The sequence below is a fragment of the Talpa occidentalis genome, unplaced genomic scaffold, assembly GCF_014898055.3.
Source record: "Talpa occidentalis isolate TD23 unplaced genomic scaffold, MPIMG_talOcc4v2.1 talOcc4.10, whole genome shotgun sequence".
Lineage (NCBI taxonomy): Eukaryota > Metazoa > Chordata > Mammalia > Eulipotyphla > Talpidae > Talpa > Talpa occidentalis.
This window is the reverse complement of record NW_023600993.1, coordinates 106,581,056-106,605,382: the sequence shown is the minus strand read 5'-3', so window position 1 is coordinate 106,605,382 and position 24,327 is coordinate 106,581,056. Positions and strand designations below refer to the sequence as shown.

Sequence of the window (24,327 nt, the reverse complement as noted above, 5' to 3'; positions counted from 1 at the left end):
TTGAGCCGGGGCGTCCAAGCACTCCTGCCCCTTCCCTTTTATAATAAACTTGCCTGGCGGCCATTTTTCCCGGGATTCCAAGCCAGAACAGAAGGAAGACCCAGGAGCAGCCCCTGGCTCGGCCGGCCTCCAGGCGGGAGGCTCCTGGGAGGCCCACCTGGCCTGCGCTTGGGCACACGGCCGGGCCCGCGTCAGGCGCCAACACGCCCCCCGCCCCCCACGCCCGCCCTCCAGGGGCTGCTGCTGCCCGGGAAGGTGCAGAAACCGGTGGTGACGGCTCACGGGAGGGGGTTTCCAGCCACCTGCTCGAGTCCCGGGGCTCCCCAGGCCCACTCCTGCCCAACTCACCAAGAAACCAGAGGCTGTTTGGAGCCGACTTTTATTGTGCTGGCCGCCCGCCCGCGGCGTGGACACACACACGCACATATGTACACACGGCGGGCCGCGCCATGGCAGGCCCACAGCCCCATGGGCAGGAATGTGCGGGGCGGGCACGCCCCAGGCCGGCCACCCCACACCCTTACCCCCAGGGGTGACGCCCGAGGGGCCTGCTGCCCAGCCAGCGCCCTCTGGCTCTGCCCCTCAGGTCCAGCGGGCACTGCCCGGCCGATCAGAGACCACACGCTAAGCAGCACTATCTACGCAGGCGGAGACGGAGGGAGGACAGAAGGGAGACAAGAGGCGGCACATCACAGAGCAGGCGCGGCGGCCCCGACGCTCGGCGCACACCGGCCAGCGCCCCCGCGGGCCAGCACCGGCCTCAGGCGGCGGGACACACCCAAGGGCACCGCCGCGCTCCACTTGCCAGGGAAGCAGGAGTCTTGAGACGGGGAGAGGTGCTGCCCGCAGAGCCAGCGGAACGCCCCCTGGACGGCGCGGCCGGCCCTCGAGACTTCTTTTTAAACGTTCTGCAGGAGTCTGGGTTCAGCCGACTTCCAGCCTGCGCCCCACACGCCCCCGCCTGGGCCGGCGTTCCCAGCAACCCGGCGGGAAGTCCACAGCCAGAGGTGCCAGGAAGAGCCGGCACCCGCGGGGGCCTCGGCCAGGGCGCAGCAGCACAGTCCAGGCGTCCCCCTGCTTCGCGACACGACTCCCAAGTCCTCCCCGTCCCGGGTGGTCAAACCAGGGGTTCCGCGTCTCAACTCTTCACGAGGTCCAGTGTGCACAGCGGCCCCCCTCCCCCGCCGGCATCCTGCCGCTTTCAACGAGCCAGAACAACAGGACGGGACCAACACGGCTGCTGAAGGGCTGCGGACATGCCCCTTGGCACGGCCCTGGGGCGGGGCAGGTGGCGGGCAAGCAGGGGCCGCAGGTCAGCGGGCGGGAGCCAGGGCTGCGGGAGGCTGGGCTGCTGCGTCGGGCCGGAGAAGGCCCGTGCGGCCGAGCAGGCTTTGGTCCAGCGGCTCCCCCGGCACCCCATGTGTCCAGCTCAGTCCGGGTCACTGGTGCTGAATGAAGGGGCGAAGGGGGCGGGAGGCGCTCGTGCAGGCGGCCACCCGACGCTCAGCTGCCCGGCTGTGACGGCAGGGCCCCCACGGTCCCCCCCGAGGGCCACAGGACAGGCAGGCCTGCGGGAATGTGAGGGCTGGCGGGGTCGGGGGGGAGAGGACGTGGCCGGGCTGCCCACCAGCGCTGGCCGCTCCGGGGCTGAGGCGGCCCAGGGGCCGTTCGGAAGGTAGAAACGCGGCCTCCGCAGCTTGGTGACGACACTCCTCAGCGGACAGCTGCCGGCCATGGGACGCGGGGGACTGCGGTCTCAGCACCGGGGGGGGGGGGGGCGCGGGGACCCTGCCCAGGCAGGCGGAGCAGCGCGGCCTCAGGCCCGTCAGGCCCGACCTGGCCGGGGCCGCAGACAGACAGACGTGGACACGACCCACACATGCTACTGACACGGGGAAGACGGAAGCTGACCGCAGCGAAACTGCTTTAAGGACCGCATGCTACGCGCCTCGCGGGGAGGTGGGCGGCGGGCACAGAGGCGGGAGGGCCAGCGCGCCCTCCCGGTCCCCGCCGCTGCGGCCCGAGACTCCGCGGCGCAGGTGCTGACCAGTCCTCTCACCACCGCTGCTCCGCGCCTAATTGAACCCGTCGGTGTGGTAGCTGGGGTGGGAGTCGGCCGTGAGCTGGGTGGTCTCTGTGGCCGGCGCTGGCTGCACCGCGATGGGCGTGTCTGTGGCCTCTGGAAAGCAAGCGCCCGGCTGAGCCCCAGCGCCGCGCCTCAGCGCTCTGGCGGCCCGGGCCCCCCGCGCGGCCCGACTACGCCTACCACCGCGGCGGGTGGGGCCGCCCGAGTCTGCCTTTACCTCCGTTGTCCACGTTCACACCTCAACAGGCCCCGCCGCACCACACACACTCCCGCACAGTGTCAGGGCCCTCCTGTTTGACGAGATAGGGTGGTCAGGGCCCGCTCGGCCCGGGCCCAGCGCCGCCCCGGCCCCACTCACCCCGCTCGTCCGACTGCAGCTGCGCCTCCAGGTCCTCGGGGGACACGTAGAACTCGGCCTCCTCGCCCTCGGGCGCCTTGGGCTTGCACCGCCCGCAGCAGCAGTTGAAGCAGCAGCAGAGGCAGCAGCAGCAGTAGCAGCAGGTCAGCAGCCCACAGACGGCGAACAGCGCCTGCGGGGACAGCAGTGAGCCCGGCCCTGCCTGGACGGGGGCCGGGAGGCGGCGCTCGGAAGGGAGAGGGCGAGGAGAGGCCGTGGTGGCCCGCGTCCAGGTCCCTAGGTGCTCCTCTCCGCCCGGCCCCCCGGGAGGTGCCTTAGACTGGGGGGGCTCCCGGGCTCGGCGTCCTGCCGGGGCTCCCGTCTGGCTGGGGGGAGGGTGACTCGGGAGCTACTCTATCAGCTGCACCCCTGCCCTCGCACGCGCTGCACTAAAGCGCCTCCCCATAGTGTGCTTTGCCCTGAGGCGGCGGCGGACGGCAGAACCTACTTAGAACAGGCAAGTTTGAGGGTTCTGGGGTGCCCCCACCTGCCCTGTAACAAAGGGACTTAACAGGAGACACACAGACGTCTACCGGGCACGGAGACAGGGTGCAGACGCGGGGCGGGGGACCCCGGCGGGCTTCCTCCAGCGGCACGCCGCGGAGCGAGGGGCCCTCCGGCCGCCAGGGGACGGGGCTCTGGCCAGGAGGCGACGCGACGCCGAGAGACGTGCTCGCCCCCAAGGGAGCCGCCCGCCCGCTCACCTTGGCCCACCAGCTGGACAGCACGAAGTAGGTGTTGACGTTCTCCTCCCCGAACTGCTCGGCCACGTAGAGCCCCAGCGAGCCGTAGCGGTCGTAGATGTTCCTCTTGGTGGCGTCCGTCAGGATGGCGTGCGCGTTGTTGATCTCCTTGAACTTGTCCGCGGCCTCCGGGTTGTCGGGGTTCTTGTCGGGGTGGTACTTCAGGGCGAGCTTCCTGCACACCAAGCCGCCCGGTCGCTGCCCAGCGAGGGCGCCCCCCCGCCCCGCGCCTCCTCGAGAGCCGTGCTGCCCCCCGGCGGCCGAGTGGCTCGCCGCGCCCGGCCCCGGGGCAGGTTGGGGGGCCCAGGGCGAGGGAGGGTCCCGGCCGCCGCGCGGGCCTCTCACCTGTAGGACTTTTTAATGTCGTCGGAGGTGGCGTTCTTGTCCAGCCCGAGCACGTGGTACAGCGACTCCCCGGAGGTGGAGAGTGAGCGCTGCCGCTGGTCGGCCATGTCGGCACCTGCGGGCGCACAACGGTCAGCGCCCCAGGGCCCCGGTCGGCGCCCAAGGCTGTCCCAAGCGGACCCCCCGGCAAAACCTCAAGGCTGAAAACGCCCAGAGGCGGCGGAGCGCCGGGCCAGGTAAGGGCGGGAGCTCCCACCACCGCCGCCTGCGAGAAGCTCTCGGCTGCTGGGAGTCCCGTTTTCAAAACAGCCTCACACGCGGGAGGCCCCCGCCGCCGAGGCGCAGGGCACGGCCCGTCCACACCCCAGGAGCTGACCGCCCGGGGGGGCGCCGGGAGCCGTTTCTGACACAGCAGCGGGACAGCGCGGGGCGGGCCTGGACGGGCAGGGAGGGGGCGCCGGGCGACGAGGCGGCTCCACGACAGAGCCGGCGCACAACCCAGGAAGCGGGTCTTTGGCAACAGTGAAACGGGTAAACCGCGGACAGAAAAGAGGGCGGCCCCCGGGCCGGCCCTGAGGGCTTCGTTCCAGAGGCGGGAGGGGCTCCCCAGCTGGGGCTCTGGAGGCGGCGGGCAAAGGAAAGACGCGGCCCAAGGGGGTGGGGGCCGCGCCGGGGGCCTGGAGCACAAACACGGGGGAGGCAGCGCCAGCCGGGGCGCTGGCCAGGCGCGGCCCTCGCTCAGGCCGTCTGGCTGCTCACACGGAAGGGCCCAAGGAGCCCACAGACGTGACGTGGATCAATCAGCAAGGCCTCGGGCCGCGTCGGGGGAGACCGTGCTGCTCCTGGGGCGCAGCGCCACCCCAGCAGCCAGGGGCCACGCGAGGCCCCGAGGGAGCAGCGAGAAGCTGACCCTGCGGCGTGTCTGCAGGAAGCCGCCTTCCCGGGGCCCCGGCACGTCAGACGCTGCAAAGGCAACACCACAGGGGCAGGAAGAAGCCCGGAACAGGGTCTGGGCAGGGCCCAGGGGACACTGAGGCGCAACACAGCTGCCTGTGACCCCGCGGTGGGCGTGGGCGTCACCCTCGCTGGCCTGGAGACCCCTGGGGCGGGCGCCACCAGCGCCGGATGCCCACCCAGCTGGCCCCGGACATGTGGAGGCCGGGGCGGCTGCCCTCTGTGCGGTGGTCGGCGGGCTGGGGCGGCCCGTTCAATTCTCCCACGAGGGCAAAACCAGGAGTCAGCGTCCCCAGGGGCCAGCGGCAAACCCGGGCGCTGACCCCTCGCCCTACGGGGCCTGGTGCCGGGAGCGGGAAGGTGAGAAAAAATGAAGGGCGGGCTCAGGCGAGCCAAGGAAAAGCCAGAAACAGAACAGGCGAGAGCTGAGGGGGCAGCGCAGCACCCCCAGCCCTGGGCAGGGCCCTGCGGGCGGCGCCGGGGCAGCTCGGGAGCCGGACGGGGCGCCACACCCAAGCGGGCGGCCGAGCGCAAGCCACAGGGACGCGGCTCGCCCCTGACCGCGGGGGACGGGCCGAGCACGCCAGAAACCAAGCTCGGCCCCGCTGCCTGCAGGACGCGCGTCTTCGCTTTAAAGAGAAACCGAGGCTTGAGGGCCCGGCTGGGAAGGCGGCCAACCCCCTCCGCACCCTCGTGGCCACGCGGGCGAGCAAACACGGAGTCCAAAATGCACCAAAGACTAGGAAGTAAGACCTGAAACCGTGAAACACAGAAGTGGGCATCGGTGAGGGCCCGGGCAGCCCCCCAAGACGCAGCCCGTGCACTCAGCCCCAAGGGTGACAGGCGACCCCAGACCCCCGCAGGGAATGCAAACTGGACCTAGGTGTGCTGACCCCTCGCCCGAGACGGCCAGTGGTCCTGGGGGGGGCAGGCAGAAGGGGCATCCCCGACGCCTGCGAGGCCTCAGGCCTCCCTCGGAGCCCCCGATGCTGGGCCAGAGACCCCCAGGACGCCATGGGGGCAAGGCCCCGGCAGCGCCCAGGGAGGGGCTGGGAGACGAGATGGACAGCCTCTGCGGATGGAGGAACAAAGCCTGGCCATGGGCAAGCCGGAGGGACCAGGGGCCATCAGAGGCGGGACGGGGCCCTGGGGCAAGGTGGAGCCAAGCTGGAGAGGTGCAAGGGACCTTGGCCCTGGACCCCCCGCAACCCCACAGGGGCACAAGCCAGGCGGAGGGCATGGCCCCTGCCCGGGCCACGGCACACAGAGCCCGAGTCTGACAGGCTCCAGGCTGGGGCAAGGGTCCTGAGGCCGTTCTGAAAGCTCCAGGCTATGGCCTCGGGCGAGCCCCAGGGCGGCTGCAGATGGCCGGCGGGACCGCAGGGCCCAGGGACGCCTGCTGGTGTCGAGGCGGCACACCCCCGCCAGCCCCAGCACTGGGATGTGCCCACAGAACTGGACAGCGGGGCCAGCACTGCCCACCTCAGTGCCAAGCTTTGGCCCTCAGACAAGTCCAGAAGACAGACCTGCCAGCGATGCGCCTTCTGCCACTGGTGCCGGCCACGCGGCGGCGTCCAGAGCGGCCGCAGAACGACGGTCACTGTGTCCAGGCCATTCCGGAAGCGGCTCAGGACATCCCCGGCGCCCTGGACAGCAGCTGACCACTGGGCCCCAGAGGACCGCAAGCGGGTGACGCCAGCACGCTCCGAGGCGCCCAGGCCCTGGGGTCCGGAGCCCTCAGCCCGGCGGAGTGCCCCCCGCCCAGCCCCCGCAGCGGACAGGCGGCGGCCGAGACCTCGGGGCTGCCTCTCGCGCGTGCGCGGGCCTCCGGGGTCACTTGGCGACAGACTGGTCCCCCCAGGCCCGAGGCGCGGCGCATGGGGCAGAGAGCCGCGAGGGGACAGCCCGGGCACAGGCGCGGGCAGCGAGCGCCACCTGCACAGCTCAGCCAAGCCCGGCGTCTTAGGACGCGCCGGGGAGCCAGAAAGGGCCGCGCAGGCCGGCAGGCTGAGCCAGGGTAGCTGCAGCCGGCCCGACCCCGGGCTTCACCCACGAGACCAAGAGGGCGCTGGGGGCAGGTGTCGGCCGGGCCTCCACTGCAGCCCTCACCCCCACGCCCTCCGCCACGATGCCCACCGTCCGCGTTTCCTGGGGGTCCCCAGCCAGCCGCTGCCCCCCAGGCAGGGCTCACCCCCTGGGCCAACCCCACAAACAGCACCTGCAGGGCCGGCTTCCCGCGGCTCGACGGGGCGCTGCCCCGGGGTCCGTCCTCGCCGCTGGCCAGTGGAGCCGTCAGCCCCGCGCTCCGGAAGCACCAGACGCTCCCCGCGCGGATTCCTCCCCTGCCCGACTTCCACTCGCTGGCCAGCAGGGCAGGACCGGCCTCTGGCAGCTCCAGGGCTGCACAGGGGGAGGCCGGCCAGTGCCCAAGGGTCAGCGCCTCGGCCCCGCCGCCCGCTGCCCCACCTGCCTCCTCCCCGCACTGGGCAGGCGGCACAAACCCTCGGGCACCGTTGCGGCGGCCTGGGCGCTCCCCAGTGCCCACTCTTCTCAGAGCTGGGGGCCGAGCAGGAGTGGACCCAGCTGTGCTGAGGGGGCAGCGGGGAGGCAGAAGGGGTCTGCTGCGCCCTGTGGGTCAGCGCCTGTCCAGGGATGGACACAGGCCATGGCAGTGACAGCCTGGCACTATCCCTTGGGCCACCAGGGAGGCCCCAACTGTAAAGAATTTCTAAAGTCAGCAAACGGGAATTTCAAAAAGCACCTGAAAGCTCTTACTTTCCCTTCCTAACTGTAAAGACAAAACGCCGTGAGATGGGAAGCCCCAGAGAGGGGAGCCCTGGAGCGGGCGGGGGCGGGGGGGGCAGATGGGGGTGTGGCTCCCGCAGGAAGCACCACCCCGAGCAGCAGGGCCGGCACCTGGCCACAGAGGCCTGTCCTGCGCCCCCACTCTGAGAGGACACTACCGGCCCGCGGTCAACAGGCGCAGCTCAGAACTGGCCGCCCCAGTCCCACCCGCCCCGCGACACCCATCCCGGTAGGACTCCCCGGGCAGACGCCGCCCACGGCCCCGCGCTGGGCGGGGGAGGGACGGACGGGCAGCAGCCGCAGGTGCCCGCGGGACACAGGGAGCCCATGCTGGGAGCAGGGGTGCCCAGGGAGACACCCCGTCCTGCCCACGCCACCGCTGACCCCAAGCGGCAGGAAGGGAATCCGACCCAGCGGGGCGAGGACACGCAGACCCTCTCCTCCTGGGGCGGCCGCACCTGCAGCTCCAGGCCTTGGCTGACAGCCGCCGAGGGCCGAGGCAGGGCGCGACGGGCAGCAGCCCCGCAGGGGCACGGTCACTCACCGGCGCTCACGGAAGCCTGCGGGCGAGACCCTCCGCGCCCGCCCCCGCACTGCACACAGGCGTTTGCCGAGCTAGAGCTGCTTCAGAGGCAAAGGGTGCTCCCCTTCCGCCCCCTAAACGCCAGGGACAGGCCTCCCCAGTGGCGCAGCGGGTCCATAGCCCCTGCAGTGCCGGATGGATCCCCGCTGGCCAAGGAGATCCCCACATGGCGCGGCAGACCTCTCCCGTCTCCCCGCCGCGCTCCTCAGCAGTGTGTCTCGGGGAATCTACCTGATCTGTTCCCAGCGCTGTCTCCGCTGAGTTCTCTCAACCTGCTGCACATCTGGCCTGCACCCCTGGGGCCGCCCGGGGCGAGGCCGGCAGAGACCCACAGCCCAGTCAGGGAGCAGCGGGTGGGCCCAGCAGGCCGGGCGGCGGTGTAGGAGGGGCCCACTTGGGCCTCCCGGGTGTGACCCTGATCCCACCCAGGGCAGGCCGTGCGCGCCCACACGGTGAGCCCCCATTCACACTTCAGCCCCCGCCTCCAGGCCAGGTGGTGTGGCGGGCCAGCCAGACATGCCCTGGGGACGTGTGAGTGACCCTCGTTGCAGACGCACGTCTGTCTGTCAGAGCCAAGGCAGGGGGCGTGTCCCGCCCGACACCAACCACGGGCAGAAGCGTCAGGACCACCGGCTCTTGGGGGCAGGGCAGGCGGGGTGTCCAGCTGGTCCCGTGCTATCACCCACGCAGCGGAGGCTGCCCCCCCACCCCCCGCCACTGAGCCCCGGCAAACATGCCGCTGTTTCCCCAGCTGTAAAGTCACAAAGTGGGTGCCCTGCTGCCCGCGGGACGAACCGTCCTGGTGAACGTCGCGAAGAAACACGATCTCCGACGGGGAGCACATGTGCTCCGCCGACTTCAGCACCCAGGGGTGGTGTGAGCCTCGCCTGGAGACGGCCTCGTTCAGTCCAGGCCGCGGAGGCCGGCGCCACGCCTCGGGCAGGGGTGAGAGACGCGGCCCGCGCGCATCCGCATCGGCTTCGGTCAGCAGGGCTGACGGCGTCCGCGCGGCGTTAGGCGGCCCTGGAGGAAGAGCCTGCCCCTTCCTGACTTCAAAGGAACAAGCAAAATTTATCGCCAACTGGCAAAGAAAAAGAAAACCCGAACCTAACAAGGCAGCCCACGGCAGGGGCAGCAGCCGCTGGGGCCCCACGTGGCCACCAAGGACGCTGCTGGAGGGGGTGTCCGGACGCCACCTCCACGGCTCACCGGAGGAAGGGCCCGAAGCCAGAGGCGGCGGCGTCCACTGTCCCACTGGGGCCTCCCCCAGGCCGGCTGTCTGAAGGGAGGGGTCTCGGGCCCCAGGACCTGGATTCAGCCCCCGCCTTGAGGCAACGCAAGCTCGGGATAGGGCTCGGGATAAGGCGGGACTGCCCGGCTTCTGCTGGCCTGGCCACAGGGCAGAGACGGGGGTGGGGCACCCCATGCCCAGGGCACAGACACTCCCCCTACTTCCCCCAGGCCTGCCAAGGCGGCGCGGTGGGGCGGGACACGCGTGGAGCCGGACACTCAAGAGGCTGCCCAAGCCTCACAACCGGCGCCGGACGGGCAAGAAGTGGGGTTCACGCGCCAGGACAAGTGACCCAGAGCCCCCAGCAGGAGACGGGGGAGGGGCCGGCGGGGTCCGCAACCTCAGAACCCCGGACGCCCGCGAGTTCCTGGTCACCAGAGCGATTCGGACGTGCTGAGAAGTCAGGCCCGAGAAACGTGTGCGGGGGCAAGAGGGACCCCGGGGGCAGGCACGCCGGCCAGGCCCGCGCTCCCTGCCTCCCCTCCCCGAATGCCCGGAGGGGGCGACCAGCCGCCCCGACCGGTGCGGGAAGGTGGGGGAGGCGGGTCTGGCGCCCGGGGGGCGGGGCGGGCGGTCCCCTCGGGCAGCACCGGCCAGTCTCTGGGGGGACACCCAGCCGCGCGCCCCCAAGGCCCGCGCCCGCCCCGCCGGCCTCGGCCCCACAGCACCTGCCACGACCCCAGCGGGGCCCCAGGCGGGGCGGGCGCGGGACGGAGGGGGCCCTGGAGGGGGCCCCGTCTCCGGCGGCTGCGCAGGGGGCGCGCCGCGCTCCCCGCCCGCCCGCCCGCCCGCCGCCCCCTCCCGCCGGCGCCCAGAGGCGCCCCGAGGCGGCAGCCCGGACAGGGGTCCCTCGGACCGTCCCGCGCTCCGGGCCCGGGCGGGGGCAGTGCCCAGAGCCCGCGGGCCGGCGCGCCAGGGGCTCGGCTCCCCTCGACCCGGGGCGCCCCCGGCAGGCCGCGGGCGGCGAGGGCGCCCCGCGCGCAGCACCGAGAGCCGCGGGCGGGGGGCGCCGCGGGCGGGGCGGGCGGGGCCCGGGCCTCCGGCAGGGCGGGGCCCGCGGGCGGGGCGCGGCGCGGCGCGGGCCCCCCGCCCCCCGCCCCGCGCCCCGCGCCCCGCGCGGCCGCTCGGCCCTTCCCGTGGCCCCGCGGGCCCCGCCCGCCCCGGAGCTCGGGCCGCGCCGCCGGGCACGCGCAGGACAAAGGTGGCCGCGGCGCGGGGCCCGGGCGGCCGCTCGTCCTCCAGGCCCCGCGCCGCCCCCGCCCGCCCGCCCGGCCGCCCGCCCGCGAGCTCCCCGCCCGCGCCCCGCGCCCCGCGCCCCGCGCCCCGCGCCCCGCGCCCGCTGCTGGCGACGCGCTCCTACCGGCTGCGCCTCGGGGCCCGGGCGGCGGCGGCGGCGGCAGAGGGCGCGGAGCAGCACCGGCTCGGGCGGCGGGGGCGAGCACGCTCACGCACGCTCACGCACGCTCACGCACCCTCACGCTCGCCCACGCACGCTCACGCACCGGCGCGCGCGGCCCCGGAAGGACGTGGGCAGCGGCGGGCGGGGCCGGCGCGCCTGCGCCCAGGAGGGAGGCTGAGGGCCCGCCCACAGGGGCGGGGCCCGAGGGCCGGGCGGGCGCAGGCTCCGCCCAGGGGCGGGGCCCGAGCGCAGGCCGGAAGCGCCGCCGGGGGCGGGGCGGGGCGGGGCGGGGCGGGGCGGGGCGGGGCGGGGGCGGCCGGCGCGGTCCCGAGGGCCCGAGCGTCGCGCCCGGCCTCAGGCGTCGCCGCCCCGTCCAGGACGGGAGCGGGAGCCGGCGCGCGCGGCCCCGAGGCCGCCTCCCCGCCGGCCGGGCCCCCACGGCCCTCGCCCGGGCCCCCCACGGCCCGCCTGGCCCGCGCGCGGCCCCGCGCCATCCCTGCCGCGGGCCCGGCCCCGGCTCCCGGGCGGCGCTCCGGGGCTGCGCCGGCCAAGCGGCGGGGCGGGGCGGCGGCACCGCGCGGGCAGCTGCCCAGCAAGGACGATCAGGCCTTTTTCCCCCAAGATTGATTTATGCACACGAGGCTGGGGCGCAGGTCAGAGGTGCGGGGTGCAGGTCAGAGACGGGGCGGGGAGCAGAACGGGCGGACTGACTGGAACCCCCCGCTGAGGGGAGCAGCGGGGAGACCGGAGAGGTCCGCCGCGCCCTGTGGGGCGCTCCCCGCCGGCCTGGGGATTGAGCTCGCGCTGCAGCGGCCGCGGCCAGCTTCAAGCTTCACAGCGCGGCGCTTAACCCCTTGCGCCACCAGGGAGGCCCCGATCTGGCCTTTTCGTGACAGACCAACCCTGCGGCATCAATTACACAGGGCAGGGCAGAGAAAAGGGTGAGCCTGAAAATGTGCCCAGCCACCCAGGGCTCCGGGGGCGCAGGAGATGGCGGACCCGGCGTTCTTACCTGCTTGACCGCCCAGCGTTGTAACCGACCCCGGCCGCGGCCCCCGTCTTATCTACAAGGTGCCCACCGCCGAGTCTCTGGGGCGCCTGGTGGCACATCAGTCAGCATCCCGGGGTCCCTGTCACACCCCAAGATGTGTGCCCACTCCCCAGGGCAATCCCGCATCCTGCTCTTGTTTAACTTGAAGGGAGCCTTGCTGGGGCCAGTATCCTACATTCTTTTAGGTCAGATAACCCACCAGGTTCGGGCCTCGCTCTGGAGGCCACACTGCACGTAACCAAGCGGGCGGCGGAGCAGGCAGGTTTCGGCTAGCGGGCCCACACGGGGTGACGTGGGGGAGGGGTGCAGGGAGGTCCCTGCTCTCCGCTTGTATCCAGTAGATCTGACATGGGGACACCCGCAAGTGGTCCTAGGGCTACCACAGGGACCCCACCTACATCCCTGCACAGCCTCTTGCACGTTCAGACACAGCTGCCTAGTGTCTGCGCCCTCCCCACCCCCCAGCTCACTTGCTGGACAGCCCAGGACAGTTATTTACCTGCATTGTCATTGCATGACCCCGAGTCAAGGGGGCTGTGGGAGGTGTCGCCTGTGCTGCCCAAGGGGCAGTGGGCACCCTCTCCCGGGGACCAGCCTTTCCATGCCAGGGGGTGAACCTGCCTGGCCTCTAGCCCAGCTAGCTGGATGCCTGAGGCTCGTGCCTGACCCATCTTGCAAACTCGCTAGTGCCTCCTCATCCTCCGGGACCCCAAGGCCTGCACCAGTGACCGCTGCCCCTGCGGGTGGGGGCCCACAAGGCCCACCCTGCCGTCCCCCTCAAAGCAGCAACAACACAGCCAACAATTTCCCCAGAAAAGATTTATTGAAGAGAGGGTAAGCAAGCCCACCCTTCCCGCGCCCAGTGGCTCGGGCCCCGGAGCACACCAAGGGCCCCAGGCGGGCTGATGCCCACAGCCAGGCTCTGCCCGCTATGAGCCAGGAAGGCACAAGGCCAGGGACGGGGTGGGCAGCTGTGAGGAAGGACACCCAGCCCCTGCCCCGCAGAGCCCCACCCGGCTCACAGCCACCCCAGAGCCGTGGACGACCGGGAGGGAAGCCTCATGCCGGGACAGAGTGTGACAGCGAGCGGCGGTGGCCCCAGATCTCTGCTCAGGCCACAAGGAACCCGCTTTACATGTAAAAACATTATAAACAGGGGAGCGGAGGGTGACGTAAGGCTTGTATTTCAGCTGAGTCCAAAGAAATAATGTTCTCTATGAGGCTAAAGCTGCTTTGCTGAGTCTCGCTCTTCAACCGCCCACTACATTTAACAAGCAAAGCGCGTGCCCTGGGAGCGTGGTGGGCGGCCTCCGTGTCCCCCTCAGCCCTGGGGTAGGGCTGCAGGCCAGCAGGTTCCTGGAGGCCTTTCCTGCCCATGCCTTGGGAGGGCCGCTGGGCTCCCCATGCCTCTGCCGCGCTTCCAAGGGGGCCACGGGGCGCTCAGGCTTCGCTCAGGCTGCCCGGCCCGCTGCCCTGCCCCAGGGGGGTGGCGCAGTGACCTGCCGCACCTGCTCACTTCCGTGGGAAGCGTCCGCACACAAAACTGCCCTCTGACTGTGGCTGACGCAGCGGCCGTGGCCAGGTGGACGGAGGCCCCCGCCATGCTGCTGGCGGTTTGGTGGCGCGGTGCTCCCGTCGGCGGTGAGAGTGTGCTGGCACGTGTTCCGCGGCCGGGCGGAGCTGCTGCAGGCTTAGAAGGGCATGGGGTCGGGCAGGGGCTTGTCGCCACTCCCATTTGGGGAAGGAAGGCTGTCGCTGCCGTTCTCTCTGCCGCCCACCACCTTGGTCTACGGGTAGAAAGAGACAGAGGCAAACCTGAGATGGCCTGAGGGCAGGAGGCTTGAACCTGTGCCTTGGGGTTCAACCTGAGCTCACGTGGCATGACACAGCTGAGCCGTGCAGAGGAGCACGGGGTCGGCCAGGTGTGCCTCTGGAGAGGCCCCGGCGCGCAGGGGCCAGTCCCCGGGACCACATGCCACATGCTTCCGTGGGTGAGGCGCTCTTGGGGCTGCGGTTCTCACGCCTGACCTTCTGTGTGCATGACACGGCTGCCCTGTGGACACTATGAGCTACAGGTGTGTCCCTGAAACACGTGCTTGGAACTGCCGATGGGCACAAAGTGTGGGCAGGACGGGAGGAAGGCAGCGCCCTGGAGGGCCCGTGGGGAGCGGCCCACCCTCAGCTGCTTCAGCACCACCCAGACCCTTGAGATGACCCTGGGCAGCCGGGCAAGGCACATGGGGGTCTCTAGATCAGTCCTGCACTGACTGGCCCTCAGGCGGCCACGCCCCATCAGTTACCTTGATGGTCCCAACTCGGTCTTCAAAAGACTTGAAGGTCGCGGAATTCCTTTTGAGAAACAGAGAGAGAGAGAGGAAGAGGTGTGGGCGTAGGGAGCGGACGGTTGCTCTGCCCCCTAAATCGGAAAGAGCATTCCGACAGCATCCTGAAATCCCGCTGTAAAAACATGACGGGTAAAGAGGGAGGGGGCAGTCTCTGGGAAAAGGGCCAGCTGGAGTCCCTCAAGAGGCTCCCCAGATGAGCACTGTGCTCAGTCACACTCAGTGGCCCGTGGACAGAAGACTCAGGCTTGGCCAGTGGGGCAGGCCAGGGCCATGGGGAGCCGCACACCCCTCGGCCGGGCTCACCCTGCTGCAAGGACACGCAGGGGCTGGGAAACCCAGTGCTCTGCACTCGGGGCGAAGGGAAGGGCAGCAGGGACAGGTCCGGGAGGCAGAGGAGTAGGGGCAGGGGAGGAGCTGGCAGCCAACCCGAATGCCCAGGGGCTGCAGTGGCCGCTCAGAGTCCCAGCACATGGGCAGGGCCCAGGCCACGTATGGGCACCTGTCTCTGTCCCCCCCTGCCTGAGCCTGCGGGCAGCCCTAGATGGTTGCTGATGAAGCCCAGGCCGGCGCGAGGGGCCCCTCTGGAGGCCTCCCGCCAGCTCTCCTGTCCACCAGTCTTTCCCACCCACAGCTGACAAGAAGCTCAGAGTATGGCAAGTCTGGGCCAGCAGGAGCACCATGCTGCCCGCTCTCTGGGGGCGCGAGGGCTCGGGGCACGGTGCCCCGAGTACGTTACCTCATGGCCGGCATACTTATCGAGTGGCGGATGGAGGAGCTGCTACTTGGAAGCGTGGGAGAAGCAGAGAAGGAAGCAAGAGTTAGCAGGAGGCACCCCCGGCTCACATCACTGGCCACAGGGTGGCGCAAGACCCCACTCCTGGCAAAGCCCAACGAGGCCTGGCCGCTGCGCCAAAGGCCCCTTCCCCAGGAGGGACAGCCACCCCAGAAATACACGTGGCTGAGGAGAGCAAGACAACGGGGACCTAAGACGACCCCAGCCCAGAGCCAGAAAGCTGCTGGTGCAGCGCCCTCGGCGGCACGCGAGCTCAGCAGCTCTTTGGAAGAAAGAAGCCAAGTCAAGTGAGAAGAATCAGACACCACGGGCTGACCTGGGAGGGGGATCTAGACCAGCCACAGACTGTCCTGGGGGGCCTAGACCAACCGCAGCTGTGGGGGTCTAAACCTGTGAGCTAAAGCCCACCAGACGCCGGTGCTATGCCTGACGAGCAGGCATTGAGGGCCCCGGGAGGCTGTCCACGGGCCATGCTGTCTGGCGGGAGTCTGCGTCACTGGACGGGGCGTGTCGGCTTCTTGGGAGAAGGAAAGGGGCGCAGCATTTCGGGGGGGTTCAGTTGGTGCAGCACAGCCCCCCACAGGTACGTGGCTCGTCTCTGGGGCTGGGGAGCTGCAGGAGCCCGGGCCACACCTGCACGACCCAATTCCGAGGTCCTGGCCATACCCAGCCGCACCCCTCTGGGCCAGCCAGTGTCTACCCCACCCTGACGGGAGATGGCCCTCCACAGGCGCCAGCGCCAGTCTTACCTAAAGGAATGTGAGAATGGGCGGGCCCTGAGGCAGGCGGCAGGAGGAAAGGAGAGACCTGTGTTATGGTAGAGACGGCAGGCCCCGCCCGCCCGCGCCAGCAGGTGTACAGGGACGCCCACGACCACCCTGTCACCAGGCCCGACGCCTGGCATCCTCCAGCCTCCCCACGTCTCCCTTGAGGCTGTCCCGAGGCCCGGGCCCGCCCCCTGCAGTGGCCACAGGGACTACTCGCCTGCCTCCCGGCTCTCCTTCTCGAGGAGCAGCGAGGTAAACCAGGGACGCTGCTAGGTCTGAACCTCAGAAACCCCATGTGCTCTCGGAGGGACAACGGGGGCCCACAAGGCCCCAAGTCATCAGAGCCTCAGACCCTGGACGTGGCAGAGGTAACCACTGGCGTGTACAGCGCCCAGAAGCCCCGAGCTGAGTGTGCGGACAGAAACGGCCATGCCAGTCTCCGGGGAGTGAGCAGGTGGACACATGGGTCACTGTCCTCGGAGAAGCGCTGCCCATGCCCAGGACCACCCAGCAGCACCCCCCCAACACGCAGGACTAAGCACACTCAGCGGGGGCGGGGGGGGCAGGGACTGCATCCTGAGGAAGCACAGACACTTCCCCCACGGAACCCCTGGTTGCCCGGCCAGGCCTATGGCCAGTCTGCCACCGGGTACCCCACAACATGGCGCAGGCGGCTGAAGCAGGCACTCCAGAGGGAAGAGACACAACCGCACCCACAACGCAAGATAGTTCCAGAAATGGGCCCACAAATCCTGCCACCCGTGCAGAAAGCCAACCCCCCCCCTTGATGTTTCTGAAAACGAAAGGCGAGTCTGGCTCTGGGTCCCGCTGAGCGAGGTCACGGCAGAGTGCCTGCCACGAGAGGCACAGACACGCCCACCCTCAGGAAAAAGGCGCAGGTCAGAGCGGGGGACTCCTCAGCAGCCAAGCCCACAGGTCCGACCACCACAGCCGCGGGAACAGAGCCCAGAGCAGGGCAAGGCTACAGGGCAGTGGCCCTGACTCTTGGCAGCGAAGGGCCCGCGCCGAGCAGGTCAAGACCAGGCAGGGCGTGTGGACATCGGGGGCTTCTGTGGGCCTAGCTGGGAGGCAGCTGGGCCAGGCCCCTCTAGGCCTGAGCCAGAGCAGGGCACACAGGGCAAGTCACGGGCTGACTGGGGGGAGGCTGGTAGCACAGTCGAGAGGCCACGAGTCACCTCCTGCTCTCCAGAGACCCTGAGGGAGGTCATGAGGGAGCCAATGCCAAGGCGGAGTCCCTGGCGTGGAGCTGCAAGCGCTAGGCGGGCCGAGTGGCCCGCTCCTGTCCTGGCCACCAGACCGGCCACACCAGGTCCCTTCAGTAGCCTCAGTGGACGGCGCAAGCCTTGCAACAGCCCCGGCTCCAGGGTTGCCCAAGGCGCTGGTGCCTGCCCTCTGCAGACAAGGGCCCCTGAACCTCCCACTGCTGGGGACAGTGGCTCCAAAGCCCCTAAGCTGCACTGACATGCCCAGGCCTCCAGGCTGAGCAGGCCCCTCACCTCATGTCTCCAAGCCGCCTGCTGATGGCAGAGCCCACAGTGGACAGGGCAGCTGACGTCCTCTGTCCCGCCTGGGACAGCGTCTCCTGGGTCTTCTTGTAGCTGGGAAAAAAACAGCAGTCACAACCGAGTCAAAGGAGACGCGCCAGCCAGGCGCCACGGACACGAGGTGCGCAGGGAGGGGAGAGGGATCAGCCTGGTGTGCCGCCAGCACCCCAGCTCCCCCACCCCAACTGACACGATCCCTCGGGGCAGCCCATGGCATGGCCCACACTGCCCAACCCAAGGACACCCCAGTTTGCGTGTAGCTCTGACGACCCAGGAGCAGCATGGAGCGAGGCCTGCGGCCCTCCCAGTCGGTCAATCCCTGGCCTGGCGGCCCTTGGCCTGCCGAGAGCCGAGGCCGCAGAGAGCTGGGGGCTCCGCCAAACCCAGCCAGGCCTCTGAGCTAAGGAGCGGGTCCAGGGAAGTCCTGGGGGCCTTCTGCTGCCAGGTGGGTTCCTTCAGGACAGCACCCAAGTTTAAAGGCAATTTCACGGGCGTTTGGGAGAAGAAAAAAATCAGAGTCAAACGCCACCCGCGGGCAGGGCGAGGAGGGCGGCGCTGACAGCGGAGACTCACAGGTCCGACTGGGTCACCTTCTCGTTCCACTCCCCAAGTTTCTCTGACGTTTTCACGTAGCTAGAAACAGAAAGTCTGCACTGAGTGACGCAGAAGCGCCGCCTCCACTGAGCTCTCAGAGGGCCGGCGGGGGCAGGGGCAGGGGCGGCCGCCGAGCACGGACCAGGCCTCTGTGAGGGCACCACTGAGTGCGGCGAGGAGGCGGGCGCCTGGCTGCACGAGGGAACCAGGGCTCTGTCTGAGCCCCTCCGACCGGCGCCCTTGGGGACTCAGAGCCATGCGCCCCAGGACAGAGGTGGGCTTCCCACGGCGAGGGTCGGGACACACAAGGGCTCTGTCCTTCCGCGGGGACCGGGCCGCAGAGCCAGCAGGAAAGGCCTTCCCCGGCCAGAGGAGCCCGCGGAGGGGTCCACGGACCACAGCTGGGCCTGCGGGGCGGGCAGCAGACCCCGCCATGAGCAGGCCGGCGTCCACTCCGGTGGCGGGGCCCGCAGAAGAAAGGCTTATGGAGAACCAAGAACCTAACGACCGGCCTCGCAAGCTCAGACCCTGACACGTGGGTCGTCAGCTTCTGCCGGGTGACCAGCCGGGGGCCCCCAGCTGCTCGAGACACTGGCCCAGAGCTTCTCAAGCAAGCACATCAGAGCCCGGTGCCGAGGGCTCAGGCCCGCGACTGCCCAGGCGCAAAGGGCACACTCGACCCCGTTCCCGCCACTCACGTCCCCCGCCCCGGCCACACCCCCAGCGGGCCCCGGCGGCGCAGGTACCTACGCGTTGGAGACCTGCATGTCCTGCCAGCTCCTGGAGAGGCCCTGCCTCAGGCCCTGCAGTGGGGACAAGCCCAGCCGCCGCCTCAGCTCTCCGCAGTGCCGCTCCTTGGCTGCCAGCACCTGGCGCAGGGTGGCGATCTCCTCTTCCACCTGCCAAGAGCCCGCCGTGAGGACCAGCGCGGCTGCGGGGGACACGCCGCCTGGGGCCTGAACAGCCAAGCGTGGCTGGCACAGCGTCCCTGGAACACGGCTCAGGTGTGAGGGAGACATCGCTTCCCCTCTGGCTCTGGCCGCGGGGCTGCGGGCAGCACCACCCACCGGCACCCACAGCGAACCCCAAGCAGGGAGGCGGCACTGCCGGCCGACAGGCGGGGGGGCCAGAGGCCCCAGTCTCGGCAGCAGCAGTCCCGCTTGTCAGACGCACATTCTTTTCGGGCTTAAGGATTTCCAAGCTGAGTAGCAGAAAAAGCCGCAACAGCAAAGACGCCATCGCGGACCCCGGGGAGAAGAGCCCAACTTTAAAAAGGACCATCTTCCAGCCCATCCCGCTTTCAGTGTTTCCAGCTTCTGCGCGAAGAACCTTTCCTAAACAAGCAGCTGCCCGGCTTGAGATACTGAGAAACAGCTCAGAACCTCGCACGTTACTGGATTCTGCTTTAGAAAACAGTAAAAACAAAAAACAATTAAAAAGTGCAGACTCAGGGCCTCCCTGGTGGCGCAGGGGTTAAAGCGTTGTGCTATGGAGCTGTCGCCAGCCACTGTGGCCAGAGTCCATCCCCGGCCAGGGAGTGACCCACTGGACGCATCAGACCTCGCCTGTCTCCCCGCTGCTCCCCTCAGAAGTGTGTTTCAGTGGCTCCTCCTGTTCTGCTCCCCATTCTGTCTCTGATGGATCCTCTCCCCCGCCCCACCTCTGGCCTGCACCCCAGCTCTTGTGTGCATAAACAAATCGTTAATAAAAAAAAAGAAAGAAAGCACGAACTCATCTTATCCAAAGCGCTATAGATCACGCTAACAGTTGCGACCACTAGCCGGACACACGTGGGCCACGGCAGGAGCAATGGGCTTCAGGGGTCTCATCTTGGACAAATAAGTTGAAAACTGGAAGAGACACGAGAATCCCTTTCCCCTGTAACTCAATTCTGAAAAAGGCCAGTGCCGTGTGGTTTTAACCTCTAATGAGACATATTCTGAGATAAAATGTGAAATGCAAATATCCTCGAACTTGCTGCTCCACAGCAGCCTGCTAGCCCCGGGCCTAGCTGCAGGCCTGGACCAGCCCCAGGCAGTACCGCAGATGGGGCTGACTCTGTGGAAAGGGCAGAGACCTGTGAGCAGAGCTCGAGCCTCAGATTCTGGAATCCCAAGTGGGTCGCCAGCACCACGCAGAAAATGACACGCCCTTGGCTACCGGTCTAAATAGAAACCACATCTGGAAGCTTCTGTCCCGAACTCCCACATCCTTTGGAGAACCTTGCTTTAAAAAGATCATGTGAAGCACTTTTTTTTTTTTACAAGAGAAGCCCTTCTAGAAGAAAAATTAAGAGCCAGGACGGGAAGGTTGGTGGGTCCCTGAAACACCACGTGCAAACCACACCAGCGAAGCAGCGGTGAGGGGCAGCAGTGCCCGTGCGGATGCACCCTTGCCCGCCAAGCACAAGCACGCAGACTGGGGTCACCCAGGAGTGCAGCTCCGACACAGTACCTTTGCCAGCTCAGCCCTGAGCGCCTCCTCCTCGGCCTCTGTCAGGCCCTCCGTGACAGGACTTTGGGCAGCCACGGCTGTGTCCACAGGCACGTCCATCATGGCATCAGGCAGCAGACCTTTGCTAGGCGAGTTCAGGTTTATGTCTGCAGAGACACGATGAGGCCAAGAGCATTAGGTCAGTAAACGGAACCGAGGTCGCCACTGAGAAGAGTGAAGGGCGAAGAACGGGGGGGGGCGCAGAGACTAACGAGGCCCCTGCCCTGGCCGGGTGTGCAGAGGCTGGGGCCACTTTGCGGGAAGTGGCAGCCCCATCACACCGTTGCTGGTTGCTCTGCACCAAGATGACCCTGAGGCAGGAGACGGTCCTACGGGTGAGACAGGCCACCCACCAGGTCTCTCACCGTTGCCAGAGAAGGGACTTGACTCAGCCATAAACACACCCACTCTGCACGTGGCTGATTTGCCCGTGGCCAGCAAGACGAAGCCCCTCAGTCCACCGGCCCTCGCCGGGGTGGGAGGGCCCATACGCTTCTCCGCTAGGCCAGGCTCCTGCCCAAGCTCCTCCGGTCACTTCCCCACTCTGTGCACCCCCACCCCCGCAGTCTGCAGAGACTCCGGGACGTGGAGGGGACACACCCGACACGCCCTTTCCGGGCAGCAGCTCGTCAGCGCTGTGGGGCAGGCTCTGGCTGCGTTTAAAAGTGAGTCATGTAAAAGGCACGAGGTTGGGAGCCTGCGCCTCCCGCGGGGGGTCGGACCACTGTGGACACACCGAGCCAGGGGCCTCCGGCCCAGCCACAGCCCCTCCAGGACGCCGCTGGCCCTCGGGCTCTGCAAATGTTCCAAAAAGCCTGTCCGTGCGTCTTCATCAGCACCGAACCCGCTGTGCCAAGTTTAAGACAAATGCCTTAAAGCCTCGGGGTTTCCCATTTCGAAGGAAAGGAGAACGCAGACCCTTGGGGAGTTCCTGCCTGCCGGGCCAGCAGGGCCCCCGCGGACAGCGCCCCGGAGGCCGCCTGCACCGTCCTGCGGCCCGGCCTCAGCAGCGGCCGCTCACCGCGGCTCGGCCCAAAGGCCTTGGCGCGCCGTCTCCCCCGACCGAGCCCCGGCGCGGCCGCTGCTCGCCGAGCCCGCCCGAGTCGCACGGGCCAGCGGACAGCGAAGGCCGCCGGGCGCCCGGGCCGAAGCGCGGCCGGCCGCGCAGGACGCCCTCCAGAGAGCGAGACCCCAGCCGCCCCGGCGTCTCACGAGCGCGCCGCCGCGGCCGAGGGGCGACGAGCGGGGCCCCCGGGGCCACGCCGACCCAAGGCGCGACCGCGCGGGGCCCCCAGCGAGGACCTGCCGGCGCGCCCCGCCCCCCGCCGGGCCCCCGGGGCCGGGCCGTTGCCACCCAAGGGCCGCCGCGCCCAATGCGCGGCGCCGGGAGCCGCCGGCAGCCCGGCCCGGGCCCAGCGCCAGCGCCAGCCGGAGCGTCCCCGGGGCCCGCCGCGAGCCGCCGGGCGGCGACACCCACGCCGGGGGCGGGGGCGCGGCAGGCGGAAACGCGCGCGACCCGGGCCGCCGGGCGGGCGGGTACCTTGGCTGGCGCAGTCCATGCTCAGGCGGCGGCCAGCCCGGCTGCGGGCCGCGGGGCGCGGGGGCCGGAGGGGCCGGAGCCGCGAGACACCGGCCAGCGGAACCGCCGCAGCCTCGCCCGCAACGTAATCAACAACGCGCCGGCCCACTTCCGCCTGGACGCCGCTCCGCCCTCGTCCCGCCCCCAGGAACGGCGTCCAATGAGGGCGCGAGGGGCCCGGGCCCGCTGCACTTGCTCCAACCTGATAGGCGGAGGCTGCGGTCGCGGCCGGAAAGGAAGGCCGCTTCTGAGGGAGTCCCGCCCACGTCGCTGCACCAGCGAGACGCGCGGGTAGAGCGGCGGGAGGGGCCGGGGAAGGCGGGCCGGAGGGGAGGCGGAGGACCGCGCTCCGTCGCAGGGCGCCGGGCTCCGGCGGGGGCCGAGCCCCTCGCGGCCTTTCCCCGGGGGCCGTCGGCGGCCGCGCGGGAGGAGGCGCCCCGGCCCGCGCTCTGCGCGGCCCCTCCCCCGGCCCGGCCGGCGCCCCCCGGGACTTGGGGCGACGCTGCGCCCCTGCCCCCCGCGGGGCCGGCGGTCTCCTGGGCCCGGCCCGGCGCCCACGTCCCTTCGCGGCCGCAGAGCGCTCGCCCTCCGCTCGCCGGCGCCCCCTGCCGCCCGGGCCGGCTCCCGCGTCGGCGGCGGCGGGCGGGGCAGGGCCGCGGCGGGGCGGGCGCGGGGCGGGGGCGCGGGGCGGGGCGCGGGGCGGGGGGCGGGGCGGGGCGGGGGGGTGCGCGGGCGGGGCGGGGGGGGGGCGGGCGCGGGGCGCGCAGTCAGAGGCGGGGTGCGGCGGGCAGCTTTACTGGCTCGGGGCGCGGGGCGGGGGCGGGGCGGGCGCGGGGCGGGCGCGGGGCGGGGGCGCGGGGCGGGGGGGCGGGCGCGGGGCGCGCAGTCAGAGGCAGGGTGCGGCGGGCAGCTTTACTGGCTCGGGGCGCGGGGCGGGGGCGGGGCGGGGGCGCGGGGCGGGGCGGGGGCGGGGCGGGCGCGGGGCGGGCGCGGGGCGGGGGCGCGGGGCCGGGGGGGCGGGCGCGGGGCGCGCAGTCAGAGGCGGGGTGCGGCGGGCAGCTTTACTGGCTCGGGGCGCGGGGCGGGGGCGGGGGCGGGGGCGGGGGCGCGGGCCGCAGCCGCCAGGGCAGCTGGAAGTCCTCGGGCGCCAGCGGGCAGCAGTGCGTCGCCTCCACGTTCTTGAGGTGCTGGCGCGCCAGGAACAGCGCGAGCTGCCGGCGCCGCCGCGCGCTCAGGCCGCGGCCCACGAGCCAGGGGAAGGCGGGCCCGTGCGGCGCCGGCGCGCCCGGGGCCGCGGGGCCGCGCTCCTGCTCCTGCTCCTGCTCCAGGCGCGCGCGGTGGGCGCGCAGCAGCGCCAGGCACCGGTCGTCGTCCACGCGGTGGCGCGCGCAGAAGGCCGCCGCCTGGGCCCCGCCGCCCGCGCGCAGCCAGCGGGCCACGGCGCCGCGGCCCTCGCGCGCCATCACGGCCGGGTAGCGGTGGCGCAGCAGGCGCAGCAGCAGCTCGTCGCCGCGGTTGCCGTCCAGGCCGCCGGCCGGCGGGGCGCGCGCGGCGCTGACCACGTCGTCCTGCGTGCGGCGCAGCAGCAGCACCGGGCCCGGGTACAGGCACAGCTGCTCGGCCACGTTGAGGTTGAAGTGCTCGCGCACGGTGCGCACCACCAGCCCCTTCCAGCTGGGCGGCATGACCTTCAGGGCGAGCGGCACGAGGTCGTCGAAGGCGGCGTCGAGCACCAGCGCGCCCAGCTCGGGGTAGGTCATGGCGGCCCAGGTGGCCGTGAAGCCGCCGATGGACCAGCCGTAGACCACCACGCGCGCGGGCGGGAAGCGCAGGCGCTGCAGCGCGTACTTGACCACCACGTCCATGGCGTTGGCGTCGTGCTGCGGGAACGGCGCGCCCGTGCTGCCGCCGAAGCCGGGGTGGTTCCAGCCCAGCACCGAGTAGCCGGCCTCCAGCGGCGCCGCCAGGCAGCCCATCTCGTAGAAGCCCGCGTTGCCCTCGCAGCAGATGACCAGGCGCCGGCCGCGGCTGCCCGGCCGCCGCCGGCGGTCCATGAACATGGTGTCGACCTCGTTGCCGTCGCAGGCCAGCAGCTTGGCGCGCCGGCCCTGGTAGCGCGCCACCAGGCGCTCCTGGCCCTGCTGCAGCAGCGGCAGCAGCGCGCGCGTCATGAGGAAGGTGGAGCCGGGGTACACCAGCCAGCGGCCCAGCGAGCGCGCCAGCGCGTAGCTCGCCAGCTGGCCGGGCAGCTCGCGGATCTGCCGCAGCAGGCACTGCGCCTGGCTGCGCGCGCCCCGCGGCGGCCGCCCGGGCCCGGCCTCGCCCAGCGCCGCGCCCCGCAGCAGCCACACGCCGGCCGCGGCCGCCGCGCAGGTCAGCGCCCCGCGGCCGCCCCCGCCGGCGCGCGCGTCGTCCCAGCGGAAGGCCACGGGCCAGCCGCGGAAGTCGTAGGCGTACTGCGCGGCCAGGTACGCGCGGAACACGTGCGCCAGCGCGCGCACGAAGCACACCACGCACATGGCGAGGCCCGCCTCGGC

General features: G+C 70.8%; 2 protein-coding genes across 6 annotated transcripts; both read right to left on the bottom strand.

The window, feature by feature from the left end:
- Positions 1-237: 237 nt before the first annotated feature.
- Positions 238-10,598, bottom strand: DNAJC5 (DnaJ heat shock protein family (Hsp40) member C5). 3 transcript variants are annotated; one of them, XR_005123236.2, is made up of 6 exons: positions 8,709-8,839; positions 3,572-3,686; positions 3,188-3,401; positions 2,445-2,616; positions 2,304-2,376; positions 2,140-2,179 (listed from the first exon to the last, which is right to left on the bottom strand). XR_005123236.2 is itself a non-coding variant. In XM_037501453.2 (5 exons), exons 2-5 carry the CDS (start codon positions 3,676-3,678, stop codon positions 2,076-2,078), a joined length of 597 nt encoding a protein of 198 aa, XP_037357350.1. In that variant the 5' UTR covers positions 3,679-3,686; positions 10,565-10,598; the 3' UTR covers positions 238-2,075. The 3 variants fall into 3 exon arrangements, 2 of the variants coding, with proteins under 2 accessions (XP_037357350.1, XP_037357341.1); XM_037501453.2 differs by lacking the exons at positions 2,304-2,376; positions 8,709-8,839 and adding an exon at positions 10,565-10,598 and having other exon boundaries at positions 238-2,179; XM_037501444.2 differs by lacking the exon at positions 2,304-2,376 and having other exon boundaries at positions 238-2,179; positions 8,709-8,845.
- Positions 10,599-12,439: 1,841 nt separating this feature from the next.
- On the bottom strand, positions 12,440-24,321 carry LOC119237281 (tumor protein D54). 3 transcript variants are annotated; one of them, XM_037501474.2, is made up of 7 exons: positions 21,752-21,815; positions 20,173-20,318; positions 18,469-18,617; positions 17,698-17,757; positions 17,077-17,178; positions 13,955-14,003; positions 12,440-13,441 (listed from the first exon to the last, which is right to left on the bottom strand). In XM_037501474.2, the coding sequence occupies exons 1-7, from the start codon at positions 21,768-21,770 to the stop codon at positions 13,346-13,348; spliced, it is 621 nt and encodes a 206-aa protein (XP_037357371.1). In that variant the 5' UTR covers positions 21,771-21,815; the 3' UTR covers positions 12,440-13,345. The 3 variants fall into 3 exon arrangements, with proteins under 3 accessions (XP_037357371.1, XP_037357362.1, XP_054554718.1); XM_037501465.2 differs by lacking the exon at positions 21,752-21,815 and adding an exon at positions 20,948-21,148; XM_054698743.1 differs by lacking the exons at positions 12,440-13,441; positions 13,955-14,003; positions 17,077-17,178; ... (1 more) ...; positions 18,469-18,617; positions 21,752-21,815 and adding an exon at positions 23,639-24,321 and having other exon boundaries at positions 20,245-20,318.
- Between the last annotated feature and the right edge of the window lie 6 nt (positions 24,322-24,327).